The sequence below is a fragment of the Lonchura striata genome, chromosome 2 (assembly GCF_046129695.1).
Source record: "Lonchura striata isolate bLonStr1 chromosome 2, bLonStr1.mat, whole genome shotgun sequence".
Lineage (NCBI taxonomy): Eukaryota > Metazoa > Chordata > Aves > Passeriformes > Estrildidae > Lonchura > Lonchura striata.
Genome location: NC_134604.1, coordinates 44,062,892 through 44,087,705, shown reverse-complemented (window position 1 = coordinate 44,087,705; position 24,814 = coordinate 44,062,892). Strand labels below are relative to the sequence as shown.

The window sequence follows — 24,814 nt, the reverse complement described above, 5'->3', positions numbered from 1 at the left end:
TTCAGCCTTTATAGTCCCACCTCCTGCCTTACCAACAAGTGTGGGAATCCCCTGTGATCACACACAGGAATGTTGTAAGTTATAAATTTGTTATGAAGCTTAATCACAATAATTACAAAGACCCTTCTTATGAAGTGCTGTAGCCATGGGACCTGACAAAATAAGACAGAAAAAAAATGTACTCTTCTCTTTGTTCAAGGACAGATTCAAGGTTTAATACTGTGCAGCTTTGTAAATGCTGGCATAGGGTGGGGAGTCAGGCTTACTCACAGCAGAACACTCTCATGTCATTGAGAGCTGTTTCATGCCACTTTCCCTGGGGTTTCTCCACCTTTGATTGGAGCCCACAGATGGCCTCAGAGGTGCAGTTGCTGCTCCATGGGCCAAAGTGACCCCCTGAAAGTCCCCAGCCCTCGAGGTTGTCCCGTTGGAGCAGGTGAACCTCACCTTGTTGACTGCCGTGCTGTCACGCAGGTACTGCCACCTTTCCACGCAGTGAGAACAACACCAGCTTGTTGCTGGAGCAGAGCTGGGCCTCGGTCCAGTTCCCCCACCTGCCAGAAGAAAAAACAACTTATCAAGGCTTGTCCAGCCTCTGCTGTGCTGCAATCAGCATTACAACCTGGCAGACCTGGGGCAAAGGACGTACATGGGGATTGCAGGTTTCTAGGAGCATCTGTTTCACTCTCCTTCCCCATCATCCCCTGGATGCCCAGCCACCACCAGCTCCAGTCTGCCCTGTTCCTGCAGGGAATTGCCCCTTGGCAATTTCAGGTGCTTGCTATGTCCCTGTTACTCAATGTACTTTCCAAAGTCAGCATTTGAAGAAAAGAAGAACGTATAGCTTTAAGATCCATAATTTCTGATCTTTCCTTCATTTCCAAAGCACTGTTCCTTTCCCTGAGACCAGACCTTTACCCTGAAACCTTCACACTTTGTGGCCAAGGGCAACTCACCCACCTCCTCAAGTGGGGTGTGGAGCCACCTTCAGAGGGGTTGTGGCTGCCTATGGAGGAACCATTGCACTGGTTTCCCTTCAAGGTCCCCAGAAGCTGCTGCCCTGAACAGGATGAGAGAGCAAAGGCTGCTCACCACCCCATGGAGGACTCGATGACTGTGCCATCCATGCAGTGCAGGCAGATGCTGTTCAGAGCTGTGTCATCACCAAACAGCCAAAATTCCTGAAAGGGCTGGACTTTGGAAGAGGGGAAGAAAAAGGGAGAGGACACCCTTTCATCATTCATGATGAGAGATGGCAGGAGGCTTTGGGGACAGAGCAAGAACACTGGTGCAGCTGAGCAGGGCTGTGAGGCAGCTCCATGACATTTCTCAGCAAACATATTTTGCTCTTGCCCACCTCTGTTTTTCTCCAAGCGGTGGAGCAGGCACTCTGGAAACAGGAATGCTTGGTGGCTGCTGTCCTGGCCATGCCCACCCTCTCACCATGTGCTGTGATACCCAGAGCTGGGGTGCTGGCAGGTGGGACTTGCCCCTGGGAGCAGGTTCTGCTGTACCAACCTCAGGAATTTTCTTATCTAAAAGAACGCTCTGCTAAGAAATCACCTACTGGCAGGGAGCCTGGAGAGATACTCTGCACTAGAAATTTCTTGCTGAGAAGCCTGCGTGCTGCTGATACAATACAAACTGCTGTGATGGGGCGAAGTGCTGTGGCCAGCCGTGCCACAATCAGAACAAAATAACATTGCCTCACAGCAGGTTTTGTTCCCCATGCTGAAGAAGAAGTCAAAGCTTGCCCTCAATTCAAATCCCCTTGCGTAGCATCTGGGGCAGAATGGCTTGTGCCCCCACGAACCCCAGGGACCTCCATTTGGCACTGGAGGCAGCAGGAGCCCAGCAGGCAGAGGATGGCTGGGATGAACAGCTGCATCGCAGGCAACCAGCCCAGCTCGGTGCCCCTCTGCATGGAGGGGTTGGCACAGGGGAATTTATTAGCCAGGAGTGTGGGTGGGAGTCCTGGAAAGCGTCAAAAGCTCCCTGGGAGTGCTCCTTGTTGCTGTGTTCTGCTCCTGCTGCCTGCCTGCTCTCTCTGGGGAGGCCTCCTGGTGTGCACTGGGTGGGGGACTTGCAGGGCTCTGAAAACTTGAGGATGCAAAGGAAGGACTGACAGCACTCAATGAAGACAAAGATGTCTTACTGTGTTGCTGTATCTTAGAAAGCAGGAGCATGTCAGAAGGAAAAAAAAAAAAAACAACCACAAATGAAGGGTTGTGCTATCAGGGTCCTGCTCAGGAGAATGGGTATGGGTAGCTCATGGATATTTTGCCACTCCTGGTGGCATAGAATTTTCTAAGCTTGAGGTGTTTGACTGGATTTCTTCATAAGAGTGGCTGCAAGCACAAGCAAGAGCAATGGGCTGTTGCCAGGTTCTGTGTCCAGTGAAGAGCTGTGAATAAATGATATTATCAGCCCTCTCCACTAACCATGCTGGCTACATGATAAGGCTTTTAGGATATATGGAAAGTTAGGGTTCAGCAGTGTCAGAGATACCTACAACTGTACAGGATTCTTAAAGAAATCAGTGAAGAGGAGCTAGATGTAGAAGGAACCTCCAAGATGACTGAGTTTGTGGTTATCTTCACAGAGCTAAATCTTTCTCTATTTGAGTCCCTCTTATTGACAGAACCTCTTTTCTCTGTCTTCTGCTTTCACACATCTTCTCCTGTTTCCTCTCCAAACAGTCTGAGCTCCAGCCCCAACAGTCCTTCCACTGCAGGTGATAGAAGGGAGATCCTGGTTGCAAAAAGACCCTGCTAAGTTAATTTTTTGTTATTCCTTTTGTCTGTGTGGGGAGGAAGTGGCAGAGGCAGTAACACGGGGTCAGCGGGTCTGGGATATTGCAGCAGGAAGCAGTGAAAACTATTCACACAAGTAATTAAGTGCCTGTGGGAGCAAGTGAACACTGGGTGCATTTCTATGACTTCACGGTGGGAAGCAAGAAAACAAACAAGGAACTAATCTCAGTTCTATATTTCCCTCTCCTGTCTCTCATTAATTTTTAACTCTTCCAGAGTGATGAATCTTCGTGGGTCAAAGAACTTTCCCTCCCCTCCTCTCTCACCCCTTTCCCTACAGAAAACTTTCCCAGCACTAGGAGTAAGGAATGGACTGAAATGAGAATGACGGTATCAGTATCAGCAGCTGAATTTGTGCTGTTGGAGTGCAGGGCCAGTGAGTACTTTTGGCCTGCTGATGCCAGATTTTTGACCTGCTGTTGCACCAAACTTCCCTAAGCATCCAGTGAATTAACAGTTTATCATCTGGGGAAAATCTTGCTCTTCACCCACTGCTTCTTTCTCAGTTAACCTGCAGGTTTCTAGTCAGGCAGGAGAAGTACCTGCTTGCAAGCCTAGGATGGGTGGGTTTTTAATTATGTGACTTTGGAAAGCTGGAGTTTGAACTCAGAGAGTCTGGCAACTTCTCTGCTGGTAAGCTATGGCAGCTGGTGGTAGGGTCATATATGACATGTCCTTTCTTCTTTTAATCAAGCTATTGGAAGGACATGATAGTGTTAGACTCAGCAACAGAAGGCATGATGGCCAGTGCAGAGTGAAGATTAGTTCTGTAATTTTGCAAGCACATAATAAGGAATTTTTTTTTTTGGGACAATTTAATCCTCCACCCTATGACAAAAAAGGACAGAGTTACAAAGAAGATAAAATATTTGAAAACAGTGCAGGCACTCAAAAGAATCAGAAATCAGCAGGGCAGTAATAGGTAATCACACAGCCAAATCATCAAGATTAAAGAATGAAGTGCTTGCAGTAGCCTCATTGACATTACATGTACACATTTACATTGTAGATACCTAAGTGCAGGTTGGGTGAATTCCCCCTTCCCTAGGGCAGAAGATATTTTTTCATTTCCTGCCCATTTATAAGATGATAGGGCTCTTCAGAAGCTGTATTCTCAGTTGACCTTCCCTAGTAATATAAACATTCTTAGATGGTGGTGAGGAACAGCCACTTTACATTCTGTGTGGGCTGAAAACATTCTTCAAATGGCCTTTGTAATGTCATTTGAGATAAAACCAGTTAAACTCTTCCCACATCTATAAATTAAAGATAGTTCTTTGATAAAAGGCCTAGTATCAAGAATTCTTCAGTGCTGCCAAGGGCATCGTTGGCCTTTGAAGCTGACTGACACTCTACTCCTGCTGCTGCCATATCAGTTTAAAAACAGATGCAGTGTCTCAAAAGGTCTCTGCTCCCTGTGGTCTTCCATGAGTTGCAGGTGCACAGCTGCTTCACCATGGGCTGCACCTCAGGCTGCAGGGGAATCTCAGCTGCAGGGTCTGGAGCACCTCCTGCCCCTCCTCTGCGCTGACCTCAGTGTCAGCAGGGCTGTTTCTCTCACATATTCTTACTCCTCTCTGCAGCTGCTGTGCAGGATTTTTACCCTTCCTTAAATATGTTTTAGAGAGGTGCCACCAGCATCGCTGTTGGGCTCAGCTCTGGTGAATATGTCCTGGGGCTGGCTGGCATTGGCTCTGTCTGACATGGGTGCAGCCACTGCCATCTTCTCACAGAAGCCACCCCGGCGGTTTCCCAACAAAGACTTTGCCACAGCACATAGATGCAGCACAGATTGGCAGATCCCATTGTAGTCTCTAAGCTGAAATAAGAGACAAATAGTTACTCCCATCACCTTTGGAGCAAAGTTTTAAAATTGACCTCACATTTGCCCCTGTTTAACTTTCCAGTAATTTTAAATAACACATCCATCACTGCTATGATCTTAGCTCTTCCAGTTTAGAGACACAGACCTCCTGAGTACTTATTATCAGTCTTAGTCATTCATTGCTATTCACTCTGTGACTTTTTAAATCTCACTTCTGAAGTAATTTTGATTTTTACCTAATCCTTCTTAAGAACCCTAATCCCCAGAATGGCTGGAGCCATTTGAACAGTTTCTTCCACTAGGAGCAGTAATGAGCAAATAAATAATTTTAAATGGCCATATCTACTGTGATCTTTTATAATATCAGCTGGCCCTACAGATTTTCTGACAAGGTCCTGAATCTTTGATATGAAGAAACATTAATAGCATTTATTCCCTTTGCCATTTGTTCCTCAAAGTGCTTTTTGTCTGCCATGTTTTCATGTGCAATCTACCACCAGATATGTTACTTCTATTTTTAACATCTGGCTGCAATATTAGCACTCACTGTCTCCTGCAGCCTCCTTTACCTTATGGTATAACACCAACAATTTTCTTGTACCCTTTCCCAGGTAAAAGTTAATTACTTGTGTTTCCTGGTCCTGTACTTCCAGCACCACAACCTTCAGGCTGCTCCTGCTACAAACACATGGGTTTTCTTTGAAGGCTAGCTTTGGGTGGGAACAATGGAGAAGGACCCTGTGCAGGGTCTGTACCTGTGGTTTTTCAGTGGGCAAGGGGAATAGAGAGCCAGGAGCTCCTCTGAGCACTCCTGAGGACCTGGCAACAGACACCTACAGCATTGTCTCAGCCCTAAGATACCGAGAGAGATGGGCATCCTGCCTGGAGAAATTACTAGGATGGTGTGCAAAAGTGAATTAAATTTAACTGAGAATTAAATGCTTCTCTTTGTGTATGAAATCTGCCAAGAAATTCCTTCCAGGTGGTGAGTCCTGGGAACGTTATCACTGGCAAAGTTTTGTTGGTATTACATTCCAAGCAAAGCCATAGCCATCCTGGCATGATGTACTGCTTCCAGCTCTTGCTCACTTTGAAGAGTAAAAATAAACAAATTTGACAAAATATTTTTTTTGGGAAAAATAATCTTCAGAAGTTGACTGGATATGACCTTCAGAATCTTTATCTTTCTTTTAAGTTGTCCCTCCTTTGAGCAGGGTGCTCAGGTTCTGTGAGAAAGCCATGCCTGCTGAGATATTGTTTGGGACTGAACTGGTGTAAAACTAGATATATGGCAATGTTGCTGCCACACTGTGACAGCAAAATTCTTCTCTGGACTTGTCCTCTGAGTTAATTCTGAACACATTTCTAGCCTGATTTATTCTCTTCCTTACAGTCTACACAGTCACTTCTCTACTTTAATCAATTTCCAGACATTATCTCATCCCTTCTCTTTCCAAAACCACACAGATTTATCCTTTTGAGCTCTTCCTTTGCACTTCCTTCTGATATTTTCTGTGTTGTCTGGGAGCTTTGGACATTTGAATAGTTAAATCCCCATTACACTTGTCTTCAAAGTCTCAAAATTCTTCTTTAATAACATCCCTCCAATCTAAAACCTGAGTTTCAGATATTCTTGTAGCTGTTAAACTCCAAGGCCCCATTTGCTGATTGCAAACTGAGTGGAAGAAAAAAGCCCAGAATACCTCACAAGAAAACTACCTCAATCATAAATGAATTCTCCATGTGAGACAGGGTATTGAAAGTACAGGGGCAGAAGGTAGATCATGGCAAAGAAGAGAGGTTCTTTACTGTCATTGCAAATCCCTTGGTATATCCAAGGAGGAGCAATCCCTTGGTATATCCAAGGAGGAGCAATCCCTTTGTTAGCCCAGGAGCCTCCATGGGCTCAGCTGGGCCAAGGCTGTGCTGCTGAGCTCCATTTTCCTGAGCACACAGGAACAGATCCAGGAGAAGGTTTGCACGCCTACAGTTCACCTTGAGCCTACGGAAAGAGCAGTCACTGGGGAGCTCCTGCTTTGGAAATGAGAGCATTTACACTGCAGCACCATAGGGTAACACAGCCTCTGTGGTCACTGCTGCTGTCTGCTCCTGTGTCACCTTTGTGGCTGTCAGGGTGGGAACAGCCATTGGTCAGGGCAGCAGCGGGACAGGAAAACTGGCAGTGATTGCTGAGGAGCTGGGAGAGTTGGGTGGCTTTTTGAGGAGGAACAGACAGACTGGTCATAAGTTACATCCTCAGCTGGCCAAGAAAAGCTTTGCTCGTTTTATAGCCCTGTTTATGGTCCCATGGCTTTTGCCTTCTCACCCCTGCCTTCAGCGGTGTCCTGCCTTGGTGGCCCCTCCAGGCTCATTGATTATCTTTGCCCCAGCCACTGCATGCACTGTCCTCTTCCATCTTTCAGCTCCTCTCTGGGACACGCTAGCACATAGGAGGTGATCTTGATTTGGTGGCTGTGTGACACGCCCACAGCAAAGGGACACACATTTGTGACTTGCTGCTGGCTCTGACTGCTAAGTGAAGCAGATGACATGCATTATGTGTTACCTGTTTTCCCCTAAAATGGGGAACGAGTAATAATCTGAGTTTAGTTTTGTTTCCTCCTTTCTCTTGACTGTCCAAATCCAATTTCCACAGAAAAGCTTCATGAAGAATGAACAGGGTGGCCTCTGGTAAGAGATTCACTAGCAGGGAAATGCCAGGCCAGGTCATTATTAATGGTGGTCTCTAAAATAAATAACCAGCTTATTAGCTTTGCTGGCCAGAGCAAGCTGGAATAGGCTACAAGTACTTTGTATGACGCAGCTTGAACTTGACAAATGGTCTTGTCAAATTGGAGAAATAGTTTGAGAAAAATAGGACGTGCTTCTGTTCTAGGGACAAGGGTGAGCTCCCACCTTCTGCAGAAATAAGAAGCTGCATGAAGATAAACACCTGCATTGACATCACTCTGCAGAGAGGGTCTGGGGGTGATAAAGGATTAAAGGCAGTGCGTGAGTCAGCGGTGTCAGGTCATCTCCATGCTGAGAAATGTGAACCAATTACAGCCTATGAGACAAATGAAGTGAGTTTTCTTCTCAGCAAGTGTGAGCCCCCAGTGGGGCTCCTCTGCTCAGCTGAGGGCACTGAACTTCCAGCAGGATATGGCCTGGCTGGATGGAGTCCAACAAAAAGCAACAAAACCTGTCACAGTCCAGAAACCTGATCCCTGCATAAGGAGCATGAGAGCTGGGACCGTGTAACTGAGCTGAGGGAGGACAGGGGAGAGGGATTTTTGGGAATAGCCCTTCAGTCAGGGGTCTGCTGCTCTGCTGCCATGGGAGCACGTGGAAAGGACAGTACAAGGAGCTCAGGGGAGAAAGTCTACCCTAGGTTTTTCTGTCTTCTTCCCCACTGGGCTCCCTCCATGCCATTTAGAGCCAGGCTGGGTGGCAGCTGTAAGGGACCAAGGGGGGAGGCTGGTGGCTGTGCAGGGAGTCCTGTTCAAGGGGGAGATGCAGGGAGTAGGCTGGGGAGGTAGGTATTGCTCCAAGGACTTAGAAACCGTATCACAGTAGGAGTGCAGTCACTGGGGTCTGCAGGGAGGTTAACAATCCCCAGGCATTGCAAACAGCTCACAGCTGCTGCAGGAGAGGGGCAGCATAAGAACCTGCAACAGTCCAGAATACTGCTGTACAGTGGAGGGGAGTGGTCTGGACTCTGTCTGAGACAAAGACTAATGGATGAGTACTGCAGCAGGCTAAGGTTGGTCAAGGAGTATCCTTAATAACAATAATTAAGCCTAGTAAGGCTGCAAGATTATCCCTTGAGAATTTTTTGGGAAAGTTTGAGCAGAAATGCATCAGCAGTGCCTAGTGTGCAGTGATTACTTTGGGGTAGAAATGCAGCAGAAGACCTCCTGAACATCTTTCCAGTCCTGTTTGCTCTAATCAAACTACTGATTCTGCAAGCCAAGAGCCCACCCTGACCTTCAGCTGCTGAGCTGTAGGAGAGCCCCCAGGAGCTGCTCTCTGCTCTGGAGACTCGCTGGGGACGTATCTGCTCCTGGGGCTGGTGGGCAGCAGGTGGGAGCAGCCTGACGGGGAGCAGTGCAGCTCTCATGGGCACGGCCCCGTGTCAGCACAGGGACTCTGCAGCCACAGCGCTCGGCTGAGGTATTGGCTGCTGGAGGTGAGAGGGAATGCACAGGATGGGAGGGGGATGCCAGTTCTCCCCCTCAGCCATGCAGGATCAAGTCACAGTTGCCTGCAGGCTTGCTGGGAACAGCTTTTCCTGGGGGTTTGCTCAGTTGCTTGCCTTGGCCCCTGTACCACTGTGCTCCCAGGCACCCAAGCCTCTGCTGGTGCTTCTGAGAGGGGAGTGTGAAATGTCAAGTGACAGAGTCTGCAGGAGCTTCACACCAGCAAATCGGTGAAGGCTGCTGCCAGAAACATCATTACAAAATGTTTATTTTCTCTGTATTTCCAGGATAAAATTGGGAAAACACCGAGAATACGAGCAAAAACAGTGGAATAGCTGGGATCAGTTTACACAAACGGGTAAAGGAGAATGTAAGTAACCAGGGCCACATATACATTGCAGCACGTGCTGTGTTTATTAGATTAAACATATGAAAATATCTGTTAAATCATATATAATTGCATATGTGTTATGTTTTACTGTGAGTTTAAGTCCATCCTGAATTTCCCATTCCCTCTGCAACTGGCCAGCAGACTGGAAGTCCTAAATAATCTTCAACCTTTATTAATACAAGTTGGACTAGAGTTGCAGATAAGAAACTGTTGGACACCAAATTCCTGCTGCCTGGGGAGTCCTCTTCCTGACCAGCAATGTGAGCCTAGCAAAGGGTAAATATCCCCCAAGCCACACTGAAGAAAGCAAAGAAATAAATTTTGCCTAGCACTGACATGAAAGGAATACTATGGAGCAAATTTTCTGGGATACTTGGCACTGTCCTCCAGCTACAGCACTGTTCATGGAGCTGGGTGAGCCCAAGTGAGCCTGCCTGAGCACTGGCACAGATCTGGCTTGGGCTGTGGTTAGGAAACACCCACTCAGACTGGCACCAGTTCTTTTTAAATGAAGGGATAGGAAGGTGAGAGGACATTTGTGGGTCAAACAGGGAAAAAGGAGAGTATAAACAGTGGTTTACTTGAGTAAACTCTCTCTCTCTAAAAACCCCAGACCTAAAAAACCAATCCCATTTGAGATTCTCTGCTATTTCCAGGAATAGGCTACCTCTTTAAGTGAATGATTTAGGGAACAGGACTTCCACTGTCTGCTTTGAGATATGTTCACTTGTTTGCAACAGTTTTGTGGGACCATAAAACCTCTCCAGTCTGAGTCCCCCTGGTGTAGCAGTAGTGAAAACCTGATGTGGTGGAGCAGGGGCAGCAGATCTCCAATGCACCAGTAGCAGCCAGAGAGCCCTTGCAGCAGCTGAGGCTCATCCACACTGCTCTCCTCTGCAGAGGTGGAGTGTAATTCACTGGGGAATTGTTGGGTCTTGGAGCTGAACTTTGCTATGCTGCTAAGGAGATTTGAGCCATCCCCAATTTGTTTTCTCAGGGCATATTAATTTCCTGACATGTCTAAGAAGGCATTTTCACTGGCTAGCATTTGAATCCCGTGCTATTTCCAGGTGGCACTCAGGTGGACACACCATGGTTGTTGTGGTTTCAATACCAATCCACAAAGTTGACTGTTTTCTGAGTATTTCTTTCTCATCCAGGCTTTAAAGCTGAAGTCCTGGATCTCATCTTCTGCCTTGTCCTTATCTCCCCTCTCATCAGCTTGTTGTCCCCAGGCTACAGTGCAGTGTTCATTTCTTGCAGCAGCACAGAACAGAACAGCTCCCAGCATCACGGGAGGGAAGAGCCCAGGCTTGATTTGCATTAATTTATGCACAAAGGCTTCCTTTTGTCTGAGGTACTTTTAGCTAATAGATCCCTCACTGGCCAGAGCCAAGGTCCTATTACACGATAAAATTGTGCAGATGTGACCACAGAAGAGACTCATGCTGTTGATAGAGTGTCTTTCCGCAGTGACTTGACCCAGTTTGGAGAGAAAATTGTGGTGGTATTTTTTTGATTATTTCTGTTTGTTTTTTAATTTTTGTAACTGCATTTCATGTAGGAATACAGTTAAAATAAAAAAGACACCAGCTTCACCAGTGAAGCGAACGGTGTGGCCAATATGGTTGTACCTGAATTTCAAGAAACACATGGTTTTGCTCTTCTATACCTGACTGAGTGAAAAAGGGACAAAAAACCAAAGCATTGAGGAAATTCCCCAAAGCAAGTGTTCCTCAAGTGAAGTGTACAGATACCATTTGTAGTGTTCAAAGCCCTTCAAAGACTGAGTACAATCCTACTTGGGGGAATAGGTGAAGATGAGGGAAACCGAGGCTGCCGTCTAAGACATTTGTCTGGGAGGTTAACAGGGTTCATGTCTTCATGGATTTCCCCATTTTTGTGAAAGATTTTCTTGAGAAATGTCCATAAATTTTCAAGAAAGGGAAAAATTCCATATTCCAGCTGCATAAAATTACTGACAAACTGGACATTCTGAGGGAAATCTAGATACGAGATATTTTTGGCATGTAGCCTGGGAACTGTGAACTGCTGCAGCCTCTGCAGGTGGTGGTGCAGTGGAAAGTCATGTTCTAGGATCAAGGAGGGTTTTCAGAGGGAGTTAATGACATGTGTGGAGCTGGCATAAAACACTACTGGCAGAAAAGAAGGTTTTTACCTGTGGTACAAATCCAATGACTCCACTAAAGTGATAGTGGAGATTTTCCCCAGTTGCCCAAGGGTCTTGTCCTTAGGAACACAGATGACAAAAATGTGCTTTGTGCTCCTGCTCCCTGGAAGAAACAGGAAGAAAAGAAGACCAAGTCCCTGGGTGTGGGACCTGGTATCCGTGAGCTCTGGCCTGGCGAGAGCAGAGCCACTGCTCCTTGGCACAGAGCTGAGCAGGTCTGCAGTGACCTGTCCTGGCTGTCCCTGGCACTGGGTTCTGCAAGGGTGGGCAGCTTCAGAGCAGCATTTCCCATCAGCTGCTTCCCTCTGCTCCCTCCACTGCCTGGCAGCCCTGATGGGGAGCCCTCTGGGAGGCTTCCAGCAGCTCTGAAGTGGGGCTGAAACCTGGGGTGACCCCAAATGAACAGAGGGTTAAGTACTTGGTGAACAAAACCTTCTGCCAAGGAATGCTTCTGTGGTTGCCAAACCTGGAGCGTTGCACACAGGCAGCTCTTAGAGGCAAGGCAAGCACAGCTTCCCTGCAAGCAGGGTATAGCTGCATTTTCCTCCCCTGGGGGAAATAAGAAGTCACAAAGTTTTATCTGAGTGCAGAAGAAAAGGGATCATAGCATAGAAAATAGCAGATTTTCTATCAAGGCACTCATTTTTTTTCCCCTGAAATAAGAAAGCAAGCAAGACCCCCAGAGAGAAGCTGAAGAACGAGGTGTGTTTGCTCAGGCAGGGTGACACCCTAGCAGCCAGGGTCACCCAGACCTGCTGTTTGATGCAGCCCACACAAACCTGAAGTAGTGAAGAGAACCACTGAGAAAGGGCTTTGATCTGCAGGCGATGCCATAAAAAGAGTAAAAAGAAGCTTTCTGCTTCCTCCTCCCCCTCTGCTATTCCTGAGGTCCTTCCTCAAGGGGGCAGAGACCACCTGCAAGCACACTGGTGTTCCCTCAGCCCTTGTGCTCAACGTGAGAGTCTCTCCCCTGTCTAGTATGTTATGAGGGATGAACACTGGGAGAAGAGATGGACACAGCAGTGTCAGGGTTTCAAGGACATGCCAAAACCAGCATGTCTGGCAAGTGCATTTAGGCAGACTCTTTAGAGCAGTGAGATAATGAAGCAGAGCCCAGCCTGGTCATGATGAGCCTTCCAAAAGAAGGGGCTCTTGTGGCTGTGTGAAAACCTGCCTGTGGCAGCAAAGAGAAAGAGTTAGATGGGCTTTCTGTAGGTGACATGCTTATCTCCTGTGGGACACCTGTACAGGGCAAGGCCCCGAACTGATCAGCTGCACTGGCAGGCTTTGCTGGGGACCAAACAATATTGAACTTGGTAAAGCATTTAACCCTTTCTTATTGCATGCATATAGATTTACAAACCTGTATAAAGATAAGGTGCCACTGCATGCACCTATCCTCTCTGTGAGAAGTTCTCAGGACAGGTGATTTTCATGGATTCTGCCAGAAATTTCAGGCCTATTCAGAGACTGCCAGCTCCTATGAGTGTGGGGCTTACCTCTGCTCTGAGGTGACTCTGGAGAGGAAGGGATCAGGAGCTTTGTCCCAGTTGGCTCAGCTAGGAGGAGAGTGATACAAACCAGCATGGATTCAGTGCAAGTTGAAGTGGGTAGGGATGAGGGAAGGTGGCTTCTGGAAAAAAAAATTATTTGAGTCTTTCCGAAGTAGTAGAGGATTTGGAGGAAACTGGAGGGGAGGAATGACAGCTGTCCTTTCTTTTCATCACCTGTGTTCAGGATCTGTTAATAAATTCCTTTATTTAAAAAGTAAAGGGAAACCGTGAATGATTTGGGACTTATCAAAATAATCCAAAAATATTCAACTTTATTTTCAGAGCTTTTTGCTCACTCTTTCTCTTTCATTCTCTTTCTTTCTCTTTCTTTCTCTTTCTTTCTTTCTTTTCTTTCTTTCTTTCTTTCTTTCTTTCTTTCTTTCTTTCTTTCTTTCTTTCTTTCTTTCTTTCTTTCTTTCTTTCTTTCTTTCTTTCTTTCTTTTCTTTCTTTCTTTCTTTTCTTTCCTTTCTTTCTCTCTCCCCCCCTCTTCTTTCTCCCTCCCTCCCCTAACCCTCAGGAGAGCTTAATCTGTTTTTTTTTGTCTTGTCATTATGAGCCTCAGTTTCAAGGGGGTGGAACAGCCCTGTGGCTGTGGTTAAGGATAGATTTCCTGAGAACTTTTCCCATTGAATTTTCAGAATGAGTTGCTAAAGTTTTCATACGTGAAGTGATCTTTAGCTGAAGACTTGCAGTGGGTGTAAATTGGCATTTGGTCTCTGGCTGTCAGTAAATCTGCACTGCAGGAGGGTCTGCCTCCCCATTTCTTTGCAGGGTTTATTGTTAATTAGCAAATTTAATCAATATTTAAAAGTATTGAAAGCCTGTAAAAACACATATCAAGCCATGTCCCACAGGAGACAATTCTAGATCGAAAGTTACTCGATATTTTTTATTTATTTTATTACACAGTAAAATAGAGAGTTTGCTTATTACATTTATAGACTGTAATTACTGCTTTTAAAACAATAATGTATGTTCAGATAACTGTCTAAATTTTCAAGGTAAAGTTTTATATGAAAGCTGGGGGTTGTGGGCAAGTGGGAAACCACCAGAAAATAACTTCAAACAAGAGGAGCACCACCTCTACCTGTAGGTCATCTTTACATCCCGTTATTTCAACTAATACAAAGTTATCTCCCCTTATATCTGAGCAATGTCTATACCTATGTTATTTGCTTTAAAGCTTCTCTTTCTGCTCATGCATCTAGAAAATCCCAGCTCTTGTCTAATTTCTGATATCTATCACTTATATTTTTTCCTGCCATTCAATTTTCTATTAATCTGAGTCAATTTAGCAAATGAGAAAATGAGGACCAGATAGCACATAATTTGATTACTCATTTTCTCTTAAACATTTATCCATATTACCCATATTACTGAAAACTCATTGTCATTCAGCACTACCATTTTTAGCCTGAGAAAGCCTACACAGAGTCTGAGTTTATAAGACTAGTTCAGAGGGGACCATGCCTCACTGTAGTCAGAAGTGATGAACAGATGATTTCAGAGAGAGGTTCATGTGAAGATATCTGCTCCTCTCTATTGTCATCATGTTGTCTCTCCCAGCAGCTGTGAAGGGAGCCCACTGCTGTTATTTCAGATGGAGACATCTGCACGGATGTCTGTGTTCCTTCAGAATCTCACCTCTTCTTTATAAATAATGCAACCCTTTGCTTATTAATATTTTCATAGAATAGAATAGATTATTTATTGCCCTTTCATGTTTTTCTGGGTTTGCTGATGTACCATTTCCATGAGATAGTGTGTCTTTTGCAGGATGCAGTTAGCTATGGAGTATCTCATCTACATCCCACGCTGCAGGTGAGGAAGGTTCGGGAGAGCCAGGCTGTGTGATTTACAATGGATTTATACCCAGTTATAATGGTCAGGTTTGGCATTAGAGCTGCTGAGGAACATGGCTACTGAGAGCTGATGGGTGGCGACCAGTGCCTTGGTAACAGTGTGGGAGGAGTGTAAAATGGCCTAAAGCACTCAGAAGTACACAGTCATTCAGTCAAAACCATCACCCTGTATTTACTGACTTGTCTTTTCCCCCTCCTATTTAGAGTTTCTCCTCCTATTTAGAGTCTCTGGTCACTTGTTGCCTTCAACCCTTCCTACAGCTCACTCAAAAGAGCCCAACATCTCAAATGATCTCACCCTTTGGGCAGCAGCAGGTTTACATGAATATGAGAAAACGAGAATATGAAAAAGACAACACAACACTGCCAAACAAAGTTTGTAATATTAAGTGTGCAGTGTTTTTAGGTCTAAAAATCAGAAATTAATGAATTTTCAAGAGCAGCTAATACATAATTTTTTCAATAACATCATAAAATAAACAAATTTTGTATGGTATATGTTTCTGTATGTTATAGGCAATTTTTTCCATGTTCCATATAGATTTAAATGTCATAACATCACAATAATAATTTTATAAAATCAATATACTGATTAGTATTATGTTAATCTTTTTATGAAAAAGAAATAGAAGTTTTTTTATAAAAGCTGAAAAGTAGTGGCAAAATTTTTATGCTCCTCTGCCTGCAAAAATAATTGTATTAAGCTGGATGAATAATGAAAGGATGAAATACCCTGTATCATCATCATTTTACTGTAGTCATGTTTCATTAATCAAATTCATCAGTTTCCCAATTTTCTTTAAAACTATTCTGACATTTTCAAGGATATTAAAATACAGGAGAGGGATCAAGAAAGCGGCGTGGGTGTGTCAGTAATAGATCTGGATCTCAACATTGCAGGCTTTTTAAAATTTTGGTAGTCTGTGTAAGCTGATCTTTGGAAACTTGTTAAACTTGCTACTTGTGGTAGCAAAATCAATGTCTGCTCTGCACATGTTAAGTGCTAAGCCATGTACTGTGAAGTCAAGTCCAAGGCATCTCACATTTGGCAGCCCAAGTTACCAGCTATTTGGTTATAAATGGGAAAAGGATTCTTCCCAGGTCCTGGACTAATAGTTCTCTAATAGTTTTCCTCTTGGGCTTGAGTTTTCTCCTGGACCTGTGAGTTCTGGATGGGAGTCATTTCTCATGGCCAAATCCCTGAAGGTGTCCTCACCTCCTGCCTTGTCCTGCTCCCCTGCACACTGTGGGCTCACTGTGCCCCAGGATCCTCCTCTAGGGATGGGAAAAGGCAGGAATCTTATCATTTGAGCAGAGTCTGAGGGGAGAAGATGGGTCCTGCCAGGCTGTGGACCTGCTGCTAGTGGTGAAGTGATCAAGGGTGATGGTCTAGGGCCAGCAAAGGAGAAATGAGAGGGAATCTTGCTCCTTTTGTAATCTTAACCAGGTCCCAGCCATTTCCTTCTGACTCTTGCTCCTTTCTATTCATTTGCTGCCAAGAGCAGGTCTGAGTGTCCTCAGCTACCACTGTGTGACCCTGCTGAGCAAACACACCTGGTTTGCCAGATGTGATTGCACAGTCCTTGTGGGAGAAAACATATCTCCTCTGGATTTTGACATCCCTTTGGAGAAGTAAAACAAAAGTTCTGGTTTAAAAAGGAAAGCAGGTTGTGCTTTCATCACGTGCTGTGCTCTTTTAGTGCCTTTCACTAAAAGGATCATCCTACTTCCCATCCTCTTAATTTGGATATGTTGCCACCTGTAGACACCACTGGCAAGTGTAAGGGAAATGCATAGTCAAGAATGGGAAAAGCAACACCACCCTTTAGTGGGACAGGAACAGACGGAGCAGAACAGGAATTGGAAGAGAAACCTAGAAGGGGGAAATTCTTTGTCTTCTGTTAGTTCAACAGGTTTGGCACCTCATCTTGCTTTAACATCCTGAGGATCAAGATACTTCTCTAAAATATATTCTCTCTTTGCCTATTGAACTGAGAAAAAGCTTCTGCCAGATGCTGCAAGACCAGCCAAGGGCACTCTGAAGCATTGGTTAACTTTGTGTTAAGAGTTTTTAATTAATCTCTTTCTGCATCATGACATCCTCAAAGACTGTGCCCTCAGTGCATCAGTATCACCTTTCTACTTGTCCTCAGTGGCACTTAGCCCTGAGAATCACTGTGGGCATCCATCCCAGCATATCTGACTTTGGTTAAGCTTGCTGCAAAAGCAAAGCATACAGTTTTTCATTGATATTAAAAAGGCTGTTGAAAATAAAGATATTAAAACCATAAATTACTTAATTTGTTGAGATTCCCAGGAATCCTATTCAACAGAAGGTATTGGGAGACACAGGGCTTGAGTTTATTTATTGTTTGTTCCAGACCAAGTCCCTTATATTTCTTCATCTAATCTGACCTTCCTTGCCAAATAGCAATAGGTAAAATGGTTCTGGGAGTTACGCTCAGAAGGCAAACATTCCCATGGCCAAATATCTGCGTAGCCAGAAGCAGAAATCTGCTTCTGGCCCTTCAGTGGGGGTGGATACACCTATGGCCGCAGTATCTGCTGCCTGTCAGCTGCTGAACTCCCAGAGGATCTCCTCATGGGCACTGTGAGCATGTCAGCAATGTCAGCAAGTGCTGTGTCCCTGCCTGGGTGGAAACTATTGTTCCAGTGGTGTTTGTCAATGGGCTGGTAGGGAAAGGCAAGCAGCCTTGGAAGGATATAAACTCCCCGGTCCATGCAATAGCATTCTTTCAGCAGATGCAGAGCACCAAAGATGAAGTTCCTTGTACCAGCTACACTCATCCTGATCCTCCTCTGCCCCCCAGGCACAGGTGTGCGTGAATACACCTCTGTCCTCTCTGTCCCCAATGGAGGCCACTGGGGCAAGTGGGGCAGCCGGCAGTTTTGCCACCATGGCTACGCCAATGGATTTGCACTGAAGGTAAAATTCTCTCCATTCCCTACCTTCGCCTGTCCCTAAGGATTTTCTGCAGATTTTTTATTTTCTTGAGTGTGATACTCTGTACATAAGGCTATGAGTCTTCCGGCAAGTGTTGCCACTGTAGCTACACCAGAAAAGTCTGCATGGGGCTGATGTTGTGGGGAGAAGTCATGTGGGTATGAAAATCTGGATTCTGGGAGAGAAGCATCCACCACCAGTGTCCTTCCTGAGACTCTGAGACTCTGCCTTACTTGTTGGGTCAGCAATAGTTAGAAAACACAAAGAACATGTTACAAGGGTTAGGTGGTTTCCCAGTGACAGCTATTTTTTCCAATGTGCTTCCCAAGACATTTTCTCTTTCCCATTACAGAAAGAAGGTGGGACTATTTCTGACAGGCATGTAAAAATTTTCCTGGGTCCTTTACTCCTTGCCTTTACCTCTGCCCCTGTGTGACTTCCATTGCAGGTGGAGCCCGACCAGTTTGGAAGTGATGACACGGCTCTGAATGGCATACGCCTGCATTGTCAGGATGACTCAATAGCCATTGAGTCCTCGGTGGGGGAGTAAGTGACGCTCTGGTTTCTCTCCTGTTTGTCATGCACCAGCTCACAAAACACCCAAATGGTGTCACCATTTGCAGGGGTCTCTTCTCTCTAACTTGCTGTATACACAGTGATGTATTATAGTGAATTAAAACAAGTGGTTAGGGGTTATTTTTCATTAATTTTGAGGGTTATTAAACACAGTTACCTCACTTTACCACTTTTTGTTTGCCCTTGGATTTTCTGCAGAGCACTGTGAACACCTGAAATATGGTCCCAAAGTTACAGTTTTCTTTGGAAGGGTTTCTAACCATACATTTAGAAACTGCCCTGTCCAAGCCCTGGCCATGCTGCAGGGAACACCATGCTGCACCTTTGGCTGCTCTCCCAGGTGCCTGGTGTGTACCTGTCACACATGTCAGGGAGGAATCATAAAACATGTGCTTGGGCTGCCCTCAGGTTACTACCCAATCTCAGGTTTCCTTGTGTTTTTCTGATGAGATATCAATGACAATTACATCTTTGGAAGGCAAGGAAAATAAAAGGAGAAGGTAAGGGGCCCCCGACTGCAGAAGGATGCTGTGTCAGAGAAGTGTTAAGCTTCAGAGCAGTGTGACAAGGAGAAGGAGCATTTCCCAAAGCTCACAGAGCCCAGACATTTTTCCATTTGCTTTTTGTCAGGTGGGGTTCCTGGACCAGTTTCCAAGTTTGCCCTGGAGGCTACCTGATCTCTTTTTCACTGAGAACAGAGACGTCCCAAAGAGCAGGTGATGACACAGCAGCCAACAACATCCAGTTCAGATGCTCAGATGAGGCTGTGCTGGTAGGTGATGGGCTGTCGTGGGGCAGCTTTGGCCCGTGGACCGACAGCTGTAAGATATGTGGTCTCCAGACCAAGGTAGAGACCCCACAGGGACTTCAGGACGACACAGCACTCAACGATGTGAAGTTCTTCTGCTGCAAATGAGCACTTGCTCCACCTTCATCACTGCCTAAAACATCCCATATCCCACAAGAAGTGATGTACAAGTAAAGCTTTGCTCTAGCTTTATCCTGGGACATGCCCATGATATTTTGACTGCTTGCATCTTGCTGTTCTGGCCAATGCCTTAGATGATAATATCTTTTACAGCTACTGCTATATCAAATCATACTGCTATAGGCAAATCATTGCATCATGAACTGCTGGAATGTTGCTGTGAAAATGCTCAATCTCAACCAATTGCTCAGAGCTGACAGATTTCTCAACTTTCTTTTTCTCTGACTGGCAAGTTTCTTTGAGGTTTGGTCTGCCCATTTTCCCTTATTTGAAGTAATACTTGATCTGTCGATATGACAAACAGGGAAGAATGGGTATTTGAGTCCATTTGAAGCTTCTGACCAAAGCCAAAATGAGTAATGAGAGACAAAGGGTTTGGGTAGGCTCATGAGAGGCATCAAAGGTTTGCTGTCATTGCCCACCTCTAGCTTAAATTGCCTCAAGATTTGTACATGCTTTTTGCAAGCAATCTCTTAGCTGCCTGAGCTCCAGCCTTAGGAAACATGACTAGAAAGTGTGTTTACACTGTGCATTCATCTGTGTGGCACTGAGCCACCTGGGTGTGTTGTAGCTCCCCAGGCCTCCCTTGCTGCTGCTTTTCAGTGTGCTCTGCTGGCTCACCTGGCTGCTAGTGCAAGACATTTTCATGGGACTTGGATTTTGTTTGTCACCTCTGGGCTTCATGCTTTAAATAGAATGGAGTAGAATCCAAACTAAAAATAAACTCTATGTCAGTCCACCATTTCTTATGCTCCAATTTGCTGGGTAAGCTGGAAATTATTACTTTGTCCTGATATGCTAGATGTAAAGAATGTACTCACATTTCAGGGAAAAATAATGTCTGAAGATCATTATCATGCTTTATCAAGCCACCAAGCCTGTCTGGCAAGAGTTTAAGAAGACTTGCTGCCTCTCTCAGCACCTTCTAGGAAGTGCAGCTATCGCTATTCCCTCAAAGCAATGCATTATGCATCTTTGTGTGCTAGAAAAAAGGTAGGGGCATGATGCTGGCATTCTCCAGGTGGCTGCTGGGGTTTGGCTTTGGGGATGTTGTGTCTGGGACCACAGCCATGTGGAACAGCACAGAGCTGATGGTGGATGTGAATGGTGGATGTTCCTTTTGCCAGTTCACATCCTTTCCTTAGCACATATATAGTAGCCATCACCACTCTGGCTCTTCAGGCATACAAATTTTTCTTACTGTTGCTTACCTCAGAAAGTACTCAAATAATAACTGTATTTCCTTCCACTGAAGCACTTCAGCAAAGCTTCTGTAGTGCAAGAAGAATATCAGAAAAATTCCTGCATTTGAATTTTATTTAAAAAAAAATATTAAATTTTCTAATCAGACCTTCTGCTGCAAATTTTCAGGGTTCTGATTTGTTTAATCTCAGGATTTGACTTCTTTCTTAACATTTGGTATTTCTAAACGATCCTTTAACTGCTTTCTGTCTTCCTCTTGATTGCAGACATTTTAAGTGTGCAAATGCTTTATTAAAGAAATGCTTATTTTGTAAAACCAGCCCAGTCATCACTTGAAATACTGATTATTAACTTCAAGGAACTGTTTTGCAGTTTCCATCTCATTTTAGGAGTTTCTGAAAAAATCCTTATTTATCATATATTTAGCTCTCGCTAAACATATAAATGCCTCATCTCTAGCAATTAGCCAAAAAAAAAAAAAAAAAGCAAAACAAACCCCCCCCAAAAAAACCGAATGAAAACAAACAACCCAAAAACTGCAACCTTTTTAACAAGGGGAACCAAACTAAACTAAAACTAAATTCTGATACTATCACAGTTAACTGTAGTTAGCAGTGTCCACACCATATCTTAACTTCCAAAATTACTGTTTTCAAGCCCCACAAGAGGAGGACATATTTTAGTTTGCATCTAGTTGCTTGGCTTTCATTTTCCTGTGAAACAGGAATAATTTCAGCTTGCAAACTGACATTCCGTATAATTAGCGAGGCAATATTTGGGGACATAAAAGTAAAAATAGCTGCACTGATCCACTGATCTAAGCAAAACAGGCTTAATTTGATGAAAGTGAGCAGGAATCATGGTGACACGATTATCTGCATCATCTTCCAAGGCCTGGGGAATTCCCTTGTTGAGGGAGAGGCAGCTCCATGCGCTTCGCAGAAGTCTTAGAGGGCCAACTGCTGGTCACCTTCCACCAGGGCATGTTGGACAACCAAAAACCATCAAGTATTGATAACATGACACTGTGTGGTCAGTGTCACCAGCAAATCTCACAACAGGACATTCCAAGCGTGTTTGTTTTAGTAAGTTGTGTTTTTTTTGAAAGATATACTGAGTTGTGTGTGCAGCCAGTTTTGTGGGGGAAAAAAGGTCAGGTAGTTCATCATCTCCATATAAAGAAGGTTTCTAAGAGAGTTAATTCTTGGAATGGCCAATGCCACTGAGCTGAAGTGCTTGAAAGAAGGAATGGCATTTCTTTTGAGTGACTTGTTCAAGAAGCAGTATCTGTTTTCTTATATATATACGTATGCACATGTAAATGTAGATGATGGAAAACTGGAACTTCATATTGTGCATTTCTTCTCCAGAGAGTAATTCAGGCTGGAAGACTCTGATCATCTGCTCTTTCTTTGCAAATGAGCAATTCAGTTAAATTTTGAGGTTTCTCTGTGGGAAGAATTATTCACAGTGCCAGCAAAACTGACCTTCTGTGCTTTCCTATTATGCCAGGTGTAACACAGCTTCCTAATAGAGTGTGAATAGATACTCCAAATGAGAGCTGTTCCAAGAAATGTTTTTTTCTCATGTACTTACCAGCAACTTGAAAATCAAATGGCTATTTTTTTATCATCTGAATATTGATGAACCAGCTGGGTCTCCTCTGATGGTCCACTTGCAAAACATGGGTTATACACAAACTAGAAAGTAGATCTCAAGCATTTACTCCACTCAGAGTGGAGAAATCACTCTTGTACCAGAAATGAAGGCATAAGACCACCATCTAAGTGTGCTGGAGCTAGTGTGGCTGAAAATGTGTATAGCTGGAATCTGTGAGTGGCTACATCTGCATGACTCAAAAAAGTGACTGTGTGTCTCTGGCACATCTACAAGTCAGGAATATGTTGCTAAAGAACTAACACACAGTCCCTGTGGAATGTTGGTGGAATTAGTGGCAACACCAAGGACCAGGCAAGAATTGTCCCTGAATCTACTGATAATGTGGCAATATTGGATTCGGAGCATGAGTAGGCTTGGAGAAGGCAAGGAGGAGTTTTCCACTGATCCATTCATACTTGGTGCAGCTCCAGGGAGACTGGCAGAAGCAGTAGGCCTGGAGCTTTCCTGAAATGATTTTTAAAAGCCAATTCTATTGAATAAAACTGAATTTGACCAAGACCAGACCTGATGTTAGTGGTGCTCTGGTGAACCAAGCTTTGAGTCTGCCTCTGATAAAGATGACCATAGAAATCCTAGCCTTCATGGCCATATTGTTCCTGTTGCACAAAGAAGATAGATATTCCATCCATCAAAAATGCTTTGAAGCTTAAGCTGTTAGTTTTTGTGAGATGCAGGGGAAACACCTGAAGATGCTTTAGCTACATTTCATTGATAATACTATACATGATGAGTGCACCATGGAGCTCATGCTCAACCTGTTATAGTCAGCAAGTTTTCCAACCCCATAAAACCAATCTTAATTAACTAGTGTGATTGGCAATGAGGAAACACTAAAAACATCTGGTTTTGAATTTACTGAGTATTATTATTTGGAGATGTTTTTACAGCATGTGAGGAGCAGAGAACCTATGGTTCATGAAAAGAAAAACATCAGGACTCTGGAGAGGTGATTGAAGGATTGAATTCTGACTTCCATGCTCCCCCACAACACTGTAGGCATGACTTTGTCCAGTAGGACTTAATATCTATGGTATTGTGCTTGAACACTTTTTGTCTGAGGAGTTGTTTCATGGTTTGTACCCACCTGCTCTGTCTTCATCTCTGCAGAAAGGGAGCCTACCCAAGGCAGTCCAGGCTCCAGCAAGTAATGTTAGAAGCTGTTGTCCTGGCAGGAAGAAGGAGTAGCTGGCTCAGTGAAAGCTGGGGGAAACGCATGAGCTGTCTGGCAATGTATAAACACGATTAGCAGCAAGGCAGCAACACCAGATATATAGAAAACATATTGCTCCCGGGCAGATAATGTAGAATCTTAGAGACTTTTGCATTTGGTGTGTGTTTCCTGAGCTTTCCATGTTCTACTGGAGCAAAACTTGGTAGACATCAGTTGCCTCAAAACCCCTTCCAACACAGGCTGACTCTACTGCTTGCTAAGGCTCGGTGGCTTTGGCAGCAGCCCACTGAGCTGGGTGACATTTGGCTCCACTGGCACCTGGGCCTCTCCAACACAGAGGCTTTTTTGAAATCTCCAACAGAGATTTCTTTTTGATTACTCAAAGTCAGTTCAACACTAGCAATGGGGTAAAAGTAATTTGGTGTATTTCTTAATGAAAATAAAGTAACAAAATGGGCACCCATGACCTCTTTAGTGCTGTGTAGAAAAGGAAAAAAGTGACAGTGCCACAGGAACACGTGCAGGAGTTTCATAACTCAGTTTGTGAAAAAGGACATTTTCAGAGAGAATGGGACAGTATGAGAAGTCAGGTTACTGTGTGAGTCATTTCAGGATCAGGTCCTGAACAGGTCCAAGACATCCCCTTTGTGTTTCTGCTGTTCTCTTTCTCAGGGGGAGTATTCTGCTGCTGTCCATAAATGACTTACAAGTCCATGGACAAAACTGTACATCACTGGCTTCATTTAAATCCAGAAAGGGCCGCTCTTACCCTAAAGGAGTCTCTTTATGCATTCAAAAATAATTTAATCAATTTCACTTTTGCTAGTAGTAAAAGTACATTAAAAAATTAATTCCCCAGTCTGATGGTGTGCCTAGAATGACCTTCAATCCTTGCACCAACATTTTTTTTATGTCAGTGAACTTTTTATGGTGAGATAACCAAAAGTAATTTTAAAAACAACTTTCTGTCTCAGATTTTGCCACTTATCAAATAAGACCACCTTTTGTAATTCTAATTTATTGCTATAGAATCCACAACATGGCTAGAAGTGCTGTCAAGTGGAAACATGGAATAGATTCTAAAGGTTGATTTGAACATGTCCTTTTCTGAGGAGAAAAGACAAAAATAAATTCTCTCTCCTGCTAGCTACACTGTTTGTACTTCACTGTGACAGCAACTTCTGTGTGCTTGCTGGGAAGAGCAGTGTCAAGGGGACAAAGCTTTTCTAATTTTAGAGGAGACTTCCATCTCAGGAAAAGTAGTACCTAAATGAAGAAAATATCACTTCTATAGCTAGGTTTTTTTCAAACAAATATCTGGGAACACATCAATGGTTATGGAAAAAAATAACTGTGTTTCTCCTCTGGGTCATACTAGTGAAGTTGCACATCTCTG

At 44.3% G+C, this 24,814-nt stretch overlaps 1 protein-coding gene and 1 pseudogene across 1 annotated transcript; one reads left to right on the top strand and one right to left on the bottom strand.

Moving 5' to 3' along the window:
* Nucleotides 1-262: 262 nt before the first annotated feature.
* LOC144248898 (vitelline membrane outer layer protein 1-like) lies at nucleotides 263-8,758 on the bottom strand (annotated as a pseudogene).
* An 8,856-nt stretch (nucleotides 8,759-17,614) lies between these two features.
* VMO1 (vitelline membrane outer layer 1 homolog) lies at nucleotides 17,615-19,343 on the top strand. The gene is made up of 3 exons (XM_021529393.2): nucleotides 17,615-17,782; nucleotides 18,249-18,346; nucleotides 19,007-19,343. The coding sequence occupies exons 1-3, from the start codon at nucleotides 17,615-17,617 to the stop codon at nucleotides 19,290-19,292; spliced, it is 552 nt and encodes a 183-aa protein (XP_021385068.2). The 3' UTR covers nucleotides 19,293-19,343.
* The last annotated feature ends 5,471 nt before the right edge of the window (nucleotides 19,344-24,814 follow it).

What these genes read in the sequence shown, in the direction of transcription:
- VMO1 (XM_021529393.2), top strand. Translation starts at nt 17,615, where the DNA reads ATGAAGTTCCTTGTACCAGCTACACTCATCCTGATCCTCCTCTGCCCC. An exon ending in CCAATGGATTTGCACTGAAG is followed by an intron (nt 17,783 to 18,248) that starts GTAAAATTCTCT and finishes CTTCCATTGCAG; the next exon opens with GTGGAGCCCGACCAGTTTGG. An exon ending in ATTGAGTCCTCGGTGGGGGA is followed by an intron (nt 18,347 to 19,006) that starts GTAAGTGACGCT and finishes GCTTTTTGTCAG; the next exon opens with GTGGGGTTCCTGGACCAGTT.